Below are 13,618 nucleotides of genomic sequence, written 5' to 3'. Positions count from 1 at the left end.
CCCGCCTCGCCCCGCCCTTCATTCGTCACAGCACTCAGCTGCGAAGCCCACAAGAACCAGCGGCACTTTCTGTGTTATTAAAAGAAATTTAATATATATATGTTTTTAAATTAAAAAATTCAATCTCTATTAAAGACGCAGGTCAGTGCTAATACTGTCAGACATACCCTTTTGGCATGAGTTTTACATAAAATTTAAGATTTTATGCGTTGCTTCAACACGTTAAGAAACCATCTCTTCATACTTACAGTAACAATAAAGTCAGCTCCATACAATATCAAATATCCTTTAAAAAAAAAAGTTTTAAATATATTAGACTCTGATTGCCAAAATGCCATTTTATACACAAAGCTGCTAATACAATATACAGTCCTCACGTTCTTCTTCTCACATAAAGTACACCTGGTCGGCTGGGTCTGTACGCTCTGCAGCGGGTGGATGGGGTGAGGGTTATTGCAGAAGGCGCCCTGTGCTGCAGTGCCAAGGCTGCTTTTGCACTGCTGTAAAACCCGTATCTCTCTCCCGGTGGAGGTCAGTGTGTTGGTGAGGTCAGAACACGCTCCTCGAGCGTTGTCTCCTCCACCACAGCTGGAATGCAGCGTGATGTTCTGGGTCAGACGTTGCCTGAAGAGCCCAGCGGTACCCGGATGATGCGGGGGGACTGCAGCCCAGTGCCTGTTTGGGCAGGATGAACACAGCCAAAGAACAACCGGTTCTGCTGTACGGCCACAGAGAAAGAAAACAAAACTCCAGATATTAACAGCACTCTGAGCACGTGTTGGATTCTGCCTAGGGAGAGCTGCTATACTGAAAGAGGTCAAAAAGATTTGTTAAATTATCCTGATCATTTTCATTCTGGGTATTATGAAGTGATCATGGGAGAAACAAATAAACAAAAGCTTCAATATCTGGCTCTGAACTGCTTTCCCTTGCAATAGCAAACAGCACCACACAGTCACTGCAAGCATTCCAGAGACCAACAACAGAGTAATTTTAGCAAATATAAGGCACAGAAATACCCAGACACAGGGAGGACATCTTCCAGCAGATGCACGACAGTTAATCCACGGCTCACCACAGACCAGTGCTGTTGCTTTCTCAGTTAAGTTATTCTTATTTCAGGGTACTGCCAGCTACGTTTCAGTGTGCAAGATTTGGATAACCAGAGGTCCAAGATTAAACTAAAAGCACACCAAACAAAACTTGTAAAGCCAGCTGAGAGATCATAAGTGCTTTCATCTGCAACCCCATGAAATAAGACCTTGCTCAGTGCACCAGAGAATTCACTGCCTCTGCCACGGATTGCACCGATTCCTTATTGCCACTGCCCTGCCATGCTCTGCTCCTTCCCTACCAGGAGTTCCTCAGCCTCTGGTGCCCAACCACATCTGCTACAGCATCCCACCAGCTGGAGTCCTTTCTTGGCTGAACAGAGGGTTGTAGGATTCCAGAGCACCACAGAAGTGACACTGAGCTAAAATCACATCACTGGGTATGCCAAGCACAGATCCAGGCCTGAAGTCACACAGATCCCAGCAATAGTGCTTAAGCCCTTATCTGACATTTCATTGCTGGGACTTCCTCAGTTGAGCGTAGTAAAACAGAGATGCTATTTTGAGAGACACTTTTTTTGCAGTTAAGTATTTCAACGTAGAAAGCAAGGAAGATTCTGCAAGTAGGGAGGTCATTCCCTTATGCAGCTCCACCTACAGCAGGCCAGCACTGCACTCCTCAGATCTTTGCGTGGCCTTCATGAACCACCACAACCTTAGGCTACTGTTGATGAAAGTGTGACTCTGATCTGACCTTGAATCTGTATTTAGAGCATTATTGAACCTAGAGTCACTGATTATAGTGTAAAACCTCTATATCTTCCTCTCATAAGCCGAGTGCTTGATATGCCAATCAACACAATTCATAGCGTCCACGGCTTTTTAGCAAAACGAAGATCTAGTGAATTAGCCAAAGCGCCTTCTGCTATGTACTTCAGACCATTGCACTAGGATAGCCTTTATTCAAACACAGATACAGAAAGCACTACAGTTACAACACTGCTAAGTTTTACTATTAAGAGCCCTGCTCCTAGAGGTGAGCTCCTACAATGCACATATAAGAACTTCTGCACGTTTATTAATCCCCCCCAAAGTCAGCCTCTCCAAAACACGCTGCCAGAAGCAGGCTGAATACCCGTTTTACACAATCACTCATCCCAGACCTACAACCAGCAGCTCTGCAGGCAGAACTGTCAGCCTTCCCTGAGCTTATTTGCCAGTGCTCCGCAGGCACTGACTGTTACATCCAGAATGTCACTGACACAAAGGTGCTTATCTACCTTAGGTCACTGTTCCACAGTCCTCCCAAATCCTACCCTGATGCAACTTCAGCCCAAAGCCAGAGGAAGATAAAGACGTGGCTAAGAAACAAATCCTGGAGCATTTTTCAATACTGACTGTGCCATCTAAATGAGAACTGATTCCATCCAACCAGACAGCACCAGACTTCAGTGAGCATGTTACCTTGCAGTGGTAATGCTGGAAGAGTTTATTATGGCCAATTTTACAATTGGCCACAACACAAAGCCTAATTAAAGGGATGATGAATAATCTAGAACCTGTAGCATCTTTCTCCTGACAGTAAATCAATTGCTGGTTTGCTCAAGATCACAGTTAGAATTAAGAATTCCCGGGGTTTCACATATAAACAGAGTGAAATAGCAATTAACTAAAATCTATTGGTCTAAAATGGACTGGCTTCCTACAGCTTCTATTTATCAGCAGCTCTCAGAGAAAGCAAACTTCAAACTACTTTGCACCGCTGCATTCAAGCACCTCCTTTTCATTTGCATGGAGTTACAGAGGATTCAATACACTCGATAGTACAAAACTGCTCTGAGAAGGAGAATGGCCCAACAACGAAGGAAGGCATCAGCTGGGCTGAATTTGCACCATGTATTTTGCACCTAGTGAGTAGCAGCACCAAAAATTTGTACACAGTCCAGAATTCTCAGGGGGATGGATGTGAGGAGACAATCCCCAGCACCATGCGAGAGCAGAGGCACCTGAAGGATCATCTTCCCCCATACAGTGACACGCAGCTACACTCGATACCATCTCAGATGGATTTTCTCTAGCTGATCAGAAGACCCACTGTTAATGAAACACAGATGCTGAAAAGTCTGCCCAGTTACCAAATTACCCTCTTTCTACCAGAGAGTGGCTTTTATTTTCCCTTGAAGTTAAGCACAAGAAGTATTTCCTGGTCTTATATGATGTGTTCCAGTCACAGAGGAGCTCAGCAGTGCAAGCTGCCTGGTGCTGTGTTAGAAAAAGCCCAACTTCTCTGTTTCAAACATACAAAGAATCCCTTTGCCTTTAACTGAATGGAAGTTACAAAAAAAAAAAAAAGAAAAAAGAAAGAAAAAAAGATGTCAGACCAACTGCTGCAATTTTCCAGTTTGCTCCTAAAGCTGTGGAGGGGAGGAATGTTACACTGATGTCTAACAACTGCAGCTAAAAGGCTGATGGGTGGAAGATGCATTCTCTGTTGCTTGGCTGAAGCACAACAGCACCTCTGCAAGCAGGATTCAATCCACTGCTGGCTTACAGAGACCCAGACAGGCTGTGCTCAACTCGGGATTTCAGCTGCTCAAGGCTACTCATAGTCATGCAGGCAAACACTGATGTGTGCAATAGCTCCTCTGTGCAGAAAGAGGGTTGAACGTTTACAAACAACTGCTCCTGCGGATGGAACTCGTTAGCTCAACTGTGGCCATTTTTCCTTCACCCCCACAAGGTATGCCGAAACTTTCACTTGCTGGAGAAGCCAATACCAAAACTGCACGTCATACCACACAGGAGTTTCTCATGTGTGTCTGAATTAACATAAACTGCATTCAAACACCAGTGTTGATGTGCCCACCTCCCTGCAGCAGAGGCTTCGCTAAGTGCTGCATGCTGACTCCCTGACATACAGAGGCACTCAAGCCTTGTTCTGATGGATGCTGATGACTTCAGCATGGAAGCTAGAAATAAAGGCAAAAAAGTTTCCTGTCCCGCTGCAATGTTCAACTACCAAAGCAATGATTTAAGTTACTCATCAGCCAAAGACTTTAGGTTAACACAAGGTAACACCTACAGAGATTAGAAATGCTTTCAGGCTTTTCTGGATTAGTGTAGGCAAGCCCTTCCTCTTCGCCGCTCCCAAGCCCTGTGGTTCTGGAAATCCAGAAAAGTCAGAACACAAAGCACACAGCCCCAAGTATCTGTGCTGAGCACAGAGATACAGAGAGTAAACAAACAATCAATAGGAAAGTGAGATCAGCAAAAGTCCTTTCAGTTTTAAACAAATTGAAGTCTAAATAGTACAAATAAGTGTTTTAAATTACTTATCCCAATATAGACCTTTGTCAGTATTTTATTGCAGTAAAATTCTATTGCCAGGGCCCCTTATTGCAACGTCAGTTGTAAAGCCTGCTGAGTGACGCCTGCTCCAGGAAGAGTTCTGCTTTAAACCTGATGCAGTCTGCAGCGTGAGTTTCGATGAGCAGAACAAGACCCAGCCAGCACGCAGTTTCTGATGGTGAGCTGTCACTGCAAGGAGACACCCTGCAAACTTCCTACTGCAAGTATAGTATCTACATGTAGTATCTACACTTGCTTGTTGCTCAGCCCCTGTAGATGCAGGATCCAGATGCACGGAAAACAGCTCTGTCCACTTGCAAACATCCCGTAGGGCTGACCTCTCCCTGCAGAAACGTGCATCACTTAAGAGTGAAAATTCAGGTCTGAACTGTTACCCACAGGAAGCTCGGTTGCTTGCAGCAGCAAGAGGCTCAGATGCAAAGATTTTAATTCAGATCACTTCTTCTTTCCAAGCTATCCCCTGACTTCCCAAGGATGGGGAGACAGTGCACCACACCTTCTTACCCAGGGAGAAAGACGTAGGCATCTTTTTTTTTTTTAAATTATATTGATGCGTATCCCTTCCTCTCCTGAGAGCCTTGCTCCACCTGCATTACTCACTTGACTTCAATGGAAGTAGCTAGCAGGGTAAAGTACAACTCAAGATGAAGGAGACTGCCTCAGTCAGGATGTCCATAACCAGATTCTCCCCTTGGAATGCAAACAACCTGGCCGTGGCGATAGATCCTACAGCCCACTCCCTTCTCGTTTCCTCCGAGGTGAGTAAAGGTGGAACTAGGAAATCCTGCAGCACCCATGCACCTTCTCTTCCATTTCCTCCATGGGAGCTTTGAATTTCAAGAGGGGCGGCTCCCCACTGGACACTGTGTAATACACTGAGGTCCCATTGGAGCTGTACGGAGAAGTCCTGGATGCAATGAGGTGCGACTTGGCCTCGCCCCCGTTCTCGGCGACTCCCCCCGCACCACTGCCAAAGTGAGTGCTGAGGAAGGGGTGGTTGAGGAGCTTGGCTGCAGCCCGCTGCCGCTTCAGTTCAGAGAGCGTCTGGTGGCCCTGCTCCTTGTAGGCACCCCAAAACTGCTGCGCGTCGGGGAGCGCAGGGCTGCCATAGGGCAGCACGTGGCCTGGGTTACCATCAGGGTCGGCGTGCATGCTCCACACATCCCCGTTGGAGAAGGTGTATGGGTAAGTGCTGGCAGAGGCCATGAGTCCATTCTGGAGGGGGATTTCAGAGTCACACTGGGTGCTTTTGTTTGCTAACTCCGGAAAGAGGGAAGAGCTCTCCAGCAGTGAATTCTGCAACAACAAGACATTAAAGAAGAACATCTGCCCCCTGTTCTCCATCATACAGGTCATCCCTGTGATAACTTCCTAAACCAGCTCACACTCACTCTTTCATCCAGAGGTAGTGCAGCAAAACCACTGAATTCACCCACCAACTCTAAACTGCCAGGAGCCCCAGCCAGGAACACAGAAATGAAAAGGCAGCTCTAGAGAGACCTGATTCTGGCTTTTCAGTATCTAAGTGGGGCTGTAAGAAAGGGGACAGACTCATTAGTAGGGTCTGCTATGATAGGATAAGGAAAAGTGCTTTAAAACTTAAAAAAGAGAGATTTAGACAGGTTATAAGGAAAAGTTTCTTACAATGAGGGTAGTGAGCACAGGTTGCCCAGCGAGATGGTGGGTGCCCTGTCCCTGGAGACACCCAAGGCCAAGGGATGTGGCTCTGAGCACTGATGGAGATGTGGGTGTTTCTGTTCACTGCAGGGAGCCAGACTAGATGGCCTTTAAATGTCCCTTCCAACTGAAGGGAAACAATTCTATGATTCTAATTCTATGTCTGCATGGAAGGACTCAAAAAAATATATATATGGACTGAGAGACACACATGTTAATATAGCACAATAATAACTGAACTAAAATTAAATAACTGCAAAGCAAGATAGCAGTTCTTCTGTGATTACCAGTTTGTTACTCTAAGGAGAAATGCGTATGTCACAATAGACTTCTGTTTCTTCTGGACACTCTGGTTCACTGGGGCCATATTTTGAACTTCTCTATGCCACTGTAAATCCAGAGCAGCCTTTCCACTGGAGTGGGATATTCCAGTTTAAACTAAATTTGGTCTTTTGTTTAAATCTGACAGATAGGGCTTAGGATTTTTTCAGCCACCTCCCATCCCAGGAGCAGCATTACCCGCCCTCCTCTGCTGTGACTCCTTAAGACAGAAGAGATTCCTTACGGGGTCTGTGTTCTCCTGGTCAGACCGAGTCTCTCCAATTTCTCCAATGAGACCCGAGTTCCTTCCTTCTTCTGCTGCCCCCAGCTGCTGCCACACGATGGCCTCTTTCTCGCACTCCTTCCTGTAGAGGTTTGTCCGGTCGGAGAGGCTGGCCCTCCTTACCACCTTCCTGTTGGGCAGGGGGAAGGAGCACAGAGCTGTGAGCAGGGCATGCAAGTTCCTCATCCTGTAGCCCTTCTCAGCCTCTCCTCATGTTTCCTAGCATCTCCCACTGGAATGTAACGTGAGTTTAGTTTCCTGGCACCCACGCAAAGCAGACAAAGGCACTTGTGTGGATATTAAAGGTGGGAGGAATTTTAAAGAGTTTTAAAGTAATACTGCAAAGGTGAGTGATTTTCAAGAAAAGATAAAGTGAGAGGTTTTCAAGAACCATGGAGACGTGGCACTGAGAAACATGGTTAGTGTGCATGGCGGGATGGATTGGGGTTGGACTTGGTGATCACAGTGGTCTTCTCCAACGTTAATGGTTCTGTGATCTCACACACTTCATCTAATGGATCTGCTCTGCAACCAGTGCAGTAAATACAGAGGGCAAAGGCCCAGGGGCTGTTTAGGGAGTTCTGTGGTCAGCAGGACTGCTTTGATGTCTAGAGAACATCTTATAAAGACGTTTGCAAACGGTGTCTGAAGATAACATCTTGGCCACTCACCCCCGGCTGCCAGTGCTGGAGGTTCTTCGGCTCAGGGAGGATTTATGCCTCATCTGAGACTTCATTATCACATCGTGCTTGTGTTTCAACTCCAGAAGTAATACTTTGAATTCCTCCTCCTCACACAGATCTAAGGGACACGTAAACCAAGCCACGAGTTAGAGCATTCAAATGTGGTGCCGTTAACACCATGTTAACGATTATGCCTTCCTAGTAAATAAAACTCCAAATGCTCAGAGGAAGGAGGGAAATTTAAGCAAAATGTCTCCAAACAAACGGTGGTAGGGACAATGGTTTGGACACCGAAGTGGAATCAGAAAGCAAGAGCTCTGTAGCTCAGCTTTGCAACGATCCAGCTATTCAGACAGGCTTCATCCTAACTCTGGTAGCAGGCTGTGCCTTTTCCTGTGAATGGGTGAAAGAGACATCAAGCAGTGTCTCAAAGCTTCAAGTGGAAGGAAAATAAATTTCCCTAATTATCAGACCGTACCTCCCCTGAGTGCAGCTTTTTACTTAAGTCTCCAAAATTAAGGAGAATAGACAAAAGCAGAGCAGGTCAGGGAAGAGACAAGAACTTCTATCCTTCAAAATGAGAACACATGGATTTTTCAGTTAAGACTCAGAAAACCTTTTGGCAAAAGAAAACACGGCATAAGATTATAATACACTTGGCCAGGTGCTAGCACTTTGGCACTTCTACTTCCAATCCATTCCAGGAATTGTGTGTGTTTTTCTTCTCCAGCTTCAACAGGTTGCCACACTTCATTGCATCAAGGCAGAGGTGGAGACATGTCAGTTTTAGGGCTGCACTCAACAGTTTCAGAAGCGGTACTCCAAACCCTGCTGCTGTGGGGCACATCCAACACCACAATGAAGGAGTGGGTAGACTCCAAAGCACAGGAATAGTAGGATGACATGAGCGCAAAAAAGATAAAAACTCAAAGCTCAAGAAATTAATTTTTCTTTTTTTTCTTTTTTTTTTATGAGTAGGAGGAACTATTTTCAGAAATAATGAATCAGACTCTTTAAATCTTTAGTCCCCCAGCTTTGATTCTAGACATCTGAAAAATGAAAAGCTAATGCTTTTGAAAGCACCATCTGAAGCCCCGGTAAGCTTAAAGCAAAGAGCTTCTGAGCACTTTTCTTAATAACTTTGATCTGCTTTTTTAATCTTAGTAAACTCACCTATTGGCATCTCATCCAAAGATGTCCTGGCACTCAGGCTAGCCCCATGGGACACGAGTAACTCAGCCATCTGCATCTAAAGGAAGGGAAAGAAAGCCAATTGACAGAAGTATTTGAGGGAATCTTTTTTCTGCCTCAAAACTAAAAAGAGGCAACGGCATGCATACTCAACTCGCCTCAAATTATTCTGGTATGTATACAATGTTAAACATAGTTCCCACCATTCAACCACACAGACATACTCTCCCAACCTTTCTCAGCAAGAGGTTCTTTCTGGAGCTCCAGGGCTATCATCTGCCACCGTGCAGCAAGCTCAGTCCTACCACAGATTGCTCCCATTGGCAGAGCGCTCCACAGTCTGTCCAGGCAGAAAGCAATGTCACCCTCATACCTGACATTTGCATCAAAATCCTTACCTGTCCCCAGAAAGCTGCAGCATGAAGAGGTTCCCAGCCATCCCAGTCCTTCACATCCAGGCTTGCCCCCTGGTCAAGAAGGACTTCAGCTGCATGCAGATAACCATTGGCTGCGGCTATGTGCAGCTAGGAGACAAGGAAGAGAGCATGAGCCACCTGCAAGGATCATGAATGGGTTGTTTTTTTTTTACAGAAAATTTCAGTGGAATTTTTGTATAGCATCTGAGTCTAAATTTACACAGACAGCACATTTTAAATTTTGCAGAAACATTTCCATCAGGTCAAAAGCATCTTTTTCCCACGACTGAAACTTAGCGCTACCTGCATGTAGTTCTGTTTGGAAAGGCAAGTGCTTAAGATCACTTACATATACGGGTTAAAAGTATACTGTTTTCTATTTTAAATCAAGGTCTCCTAAGTGCTTCCCAGTCTGTAAGCAAACAGCACCATCAAAATGCAAACCTGCAATGGGGAACATCATCATCTGCTGTGAATTCTGCACTCTCCATGCCAGCAAACCTCTTCCCCACCAAGGGCCATAGATGCGATTTGCTGACCAACTGCCCAGCTTGCTTTAGTCAGCGCTCCCTTTGTGCGAGTGCACTTCCAATCTCTTCTGATTGCTTTCACCATTTGAAAATCAGAAACATTTACATCTGTGGCTACTTTAAGTTAAAGGAATCTGACTTTTTCAGATCCCAGCCTCCAGCTACACCCGTCGCTCTGAAGACATCGATAATAGACTCCCATGTTCCATCACACTTTGTGCCGCTGAAAGTCTTCACAATTGCTGCCTGCTGCTGCCTTTCTCAGCACAGCACTGACCTGGGCACTGTTCTGAAGGCACCAACTCTACTCAGAGCTCATTCTTTTTCAGCTGTACTGACAAGAAGCACAAAAGCTTCTTTTCAAGCTTTTCCCACATGGATTCCACCACAGGAAGCTAAACACTCATCTGGAAAAAAATTCTAATGCTTTCTGACCGTTCAGTTGATTTTTACATAAATTTTATGGCACTGGGTCCTGTAGAGGTCATGTGGCTTAACAAGGAGTCAGTTAACACTCAGAAGCAGTCAGACAAGCAAATGGGGGCTTGAATCATAAAATCATAGAAAGGGTTGGGTTGAAAAAGACCACAGTGATCATCCAGTTTCAACCCCCTGCTATGTGCAGGTCACCAACCAGCAGACCAGGCTGCCCAGAGCCACATCCAGCCTAGCCTTGAATGCCTGCAGGGATGGGGCATCCACAACCTTCTAGGGCAACCTGTTTCAGTGCATCACCTCCCTCTATGTGAAAAACTTCCTCCTAATATGTAACCTAAAATTCCCCTGTCTCAGTTTAAAACCATTCCCCTTTGTCCTATCACTATTCACCCTCAAAAACAGCCATTCCCCCTCCTATTTATAGCTAATGATAGATAACTTGTTCCAAAAAGTGCAGGGATAGGCACTAAGCTGTGTTGGCTCTGCTCGTGAGCTGTACTCGTTTATCCTACATGTCAAGACCAAAACAGAGAGAACAATCCAAACAGCTTCCTTGCTCCTCTCAGCGACCTGTCTGCGTTGCTGCTGTACAACTGCCTGCCACAGGGCAGGTTTCATCGCCCACAGACTGCAGGAAGGTGAGATGAAGCCATGCAGTTTCACTCACCAGCGTGGCACCTTGAGCATCAGTCCTGTTCAGGTCCTGGCCAGTCGCAAGTATGTCATGAATGTCACAGATCATGACCTGCTCTGGGGCGGCTCGCATCTCATTGATCTTTTCCTGTGTAATTCCTGTTAAAATTCCAGTTAAAGAGTTGGGAAGGGTCTTTGTCTTCAGTGGTTGAGTAAAACTGTATTCATGACTCCTGGCTGGCTGGCACGGCCTCACGTCCTTTTCAGAGGTGAAGGGACTTCACCATCGTCATTATTTAGGAATCAGGGAAACTAAACAGAGGCAAGTGCCAGAAATCTATGCCAGGCACAGCTTTCTGCTTTTCTTGAGGGGCCAAACAAGAGCTGAGAAGGTAATTTTTAGTGCTACATTGGCCCACTTCTGTGTTCTCAATCTCCTTACCCTGATAGGCCATGCACGTCTCAATGACATCCAGGGTTGGCTCATCCTCACAGAGGTCATAGGGCATGTTGCCATCCGCGTTCACTGCCAGCAGGTCTGCTCCGCTGCGAGGGGAAGGAGGCGTTAACAGAAATGACCCCGGACATCCGAGAGCTGGCAGTGCCAAACACTGAGATAAACACTTACTAAACCCTGGCTGGTTTTTGTTAGCTGCACAAATGGCCCCAACCTTTATGTCAGTGAAGAAAGATTTAAAACAAAGCCAAGGAACTACAGATGGGGAAGACAAATTCTAAATGTGGATGAAGGGCAGCACCTCCTTCATGGCCTGGGGGTACGTGAGGCACTGAGCAGCTCCTGGTCCTCGCTCTTCTCCTGGCACCAAACACACCACCAGCTTCTCAGTGACAGAATGGATTTATTTGCTGAGTTTCTGGATAACCATGCCAAGCAATTACCAGGTGCTTGTTACCTGGGCATCTGGCAGTCCTTGAATGAAAAGTTCACAAGGAATAGATAAGCTGTAAAAGACAAGGGCTGAATGGCAGAGGGAGCCTTCCATCTAACCAAAGGACCGTTGGCAAAAACAAAAAAAATGTAGAAAAATCACCCAGTGCCAGGTTTATTTTTCTGATTTTCCAAAAGCAATTCCCTAAGCCTCTGTATCAACTCTACACCACAGGGTAGAAAATTTCCAGCACCCTCTGAACCACATCATTTTAATTATCTATTAAGTGGTCCTTAGTTGACCTCCGATCTATTTGGACAGTTATGGAAAGAGTATCCACCTGCATTTAGATTCCAGGTCCTTTTTCTTTTTTACCCCAAATTTGGCCAATTTCAGTTCAGTCCCAAAAGCTTCACAAAACTGAGTCAAGCCAACTGGGGTTTTACCGTGTTTCCTCAACCCTCCTGCTCTTCCTCCTCCTCTTCCCCAATGAAGGAAGGGTTCTCATCAACAATCTGGGAGCAGGCAGTTACTACCTCCAAGAGGTCCCAAACAGTCCCAGATTCCACCAACAGAAGCTGTGGGTGAAATCAGACTTGCCAAAAGGGACAGACATAACAAGCCACCTACTGCTGGATGAGGATCTTCACCAGGTTGATGTGACCACAAGTGGCTGCTGCATGCAGGGGAGTCCACAGCTCGTTGTCCTTGGCATTGACATTGGCCCCATGGCTGAGGAGGAGCTTAACAATCTCTTCATAGTTGTCTATGCAGCACTGTTGAGGGAGAGATGTAAACAGCTTGGTTTGTTTTTTTACTTTGGGAAGAAGAGGGCTCATATCTGCTCAGTTGTACCTGGACACAAGGACCTACTCTATGCTGCAGTGTTTGGCAACAAGCATCTCCAACATCACATTTAGCACACCCAGGTCAGAAAGACACTGTGCAGAACACCTGTGATGGATGGACTGAAGGTCACTGATGTTCTACAGGACCTTGTTTGGAGCTGAAGCAGTGCGGGAACAACAGCACATATATATACAGCTGCTCCTCAGGGGCTTCCGTATTCAAGAGCAAACACAGCAGAAATTCAAGGTAACCAGTATGGCCACATACCAAGGGATGAGCTGACAAGCTGACATTCCCTTTTCTTAGGGAAAATCCCTCACAGTGGCATATGATGAGCAGCTCATAAGCAGTTCATGCTTCCCACCAATGTTATCTGAAGATACACAAGCTGATTCCCAGAACTATGAAGGGCTCTATGGGACATCTTTCCTAGAAGACTCAATGCATTCACATCATAGCCCATAGGCAACCTGCAAGAAGGGCCCTGACTGTCTTCCTCTGGGAAAGGTGGAATTTGCTTTGATCCACCTCGTGCTCACTTTGTGACATGAATGTGCCTATGAGACACTAGAACAAGATTTGTCCTTGTGCAGAAAGCCTGCTTGTTGGCTGTGCATTGCTGCAGACCCACACACTGCAGCACAAGGCTGCCAGGGGCTGATCTACACCCACAGCAAGCATCTCGGCAGCGACAAGCACCCTGTGTGTATTTCTATTTCTGTTTACTATTTATATGAGAAAGCAAGGCTAAAATCATGCCTGTCAAGCAGCCAAGTTATCACAGAAGCATACGCTGCATCCTTTCCTGGAAGCCACTGGTAATGGGCATTTGTGATCATTTGGCAGCTTCTCCCTGCTCAGGGATTCAATTAATTCTTGTGAAGGCAAAGCTCCCACCTTGATCACCAAATGAACCTTTACCAAAATTGATCCTTTAGTAGACAAAGCACTTCAGGGCTTCAGGAGCCAGCGGTGGGACACCTCTGGGTGCCACCTAGGAGCCAGCTAGCCTTTTCAGGTCAACATCCATCCAGCTCTGAGGACAGAAAGCAACGTGCAGAACAGATGAAAACCCCAAGTCAGCAGGATTTTTAAATGGAGAAAAGTCACATTCCAGAGCTACACCATTGCTTTGGGTGAGGTGGTGGCTTCCAGGCACAGCCCCATGTCACAGTGGGGACTGTCCCGATGATGGCTTCAGAGCTAACTATTCAACATTTTTGTCTGGCTGAGCTATTCTGCTCAAGGTTGCAGCTCTGCTTTAAGTTCCAGATGTCCCGCTTACT

The 13,618-nt window shown here is 46.0% G+C and overlaps 1 protein-coding gene across 2 annotated transcripts in view; it reads right to left on the bottom strand.

Annotated features, from left to right (window-relative positions):
- Positions 1-72: 72 nt before the first annotated feature.
- PPP1R16B (protein phosphatase 1 regulatory subunit 16B) overlaps positions 73-13,618 on the bottom strand; it is a 48,963-nt gene continuing 35,417 nt past the window's right edge. For both annotated transcript variants that reach the window (XM_010722325.3, XM_010722326.3), the window contains exons 4-11: positions 12,114-12,259; positions 11,036-11,139; positions 10,628-10,752; positions 8,975-9,100; positions 8,559-8,634; positions 7,374-7,503; positions 6,664-6,832; positions 73-5,717 (exon numbers count right to left, since the gene is read on the bottom strand). In XM_010722325.3, the coding sequence (XP_010720627.1) occupies positions 5,196-5,717; positions 6,664-6,832; positions 7,374-7,503; positions 8,559-8,634; positions 8,975-9,100; positions 10,628-10,752; positions 11,036-11,139; positions 12,114-12,259 (1,398 nt within the window). In that variant the 3' untranslated portion in view covers positions 73-5,195. The remainder of the gene's footprint in view (positions 5,718-6,663; positions 6,833-7,373; positions 7,504-8,558; positions 8,635-8,974; positions 9,101-10,627; positions 10,753-11,035; positions 11,140-12,113; positions 12,260-13,618) is intronic.

This window comes from Meleagris gallopavo, chromosome 22 (genome assembly GCF_000146605.3).
Source record: "Meleagris gallopavo isolate NT-WF06-2002-E0010 breed Aviagen turkey brand Nicholas breeding stock chromosome 22, Turkey_5.1, whole genome shotgun sequence".
NCBI lineage: Eukaryota > Metazoa > Chordata > Aves > Galliformes > Phasianidae > Meleagris > Meleagris gallopavo.
Note: the sequence above shows the minus strand (reverse complement) of the source record. Positions and strands in the feature narration are given on the sequence as shown.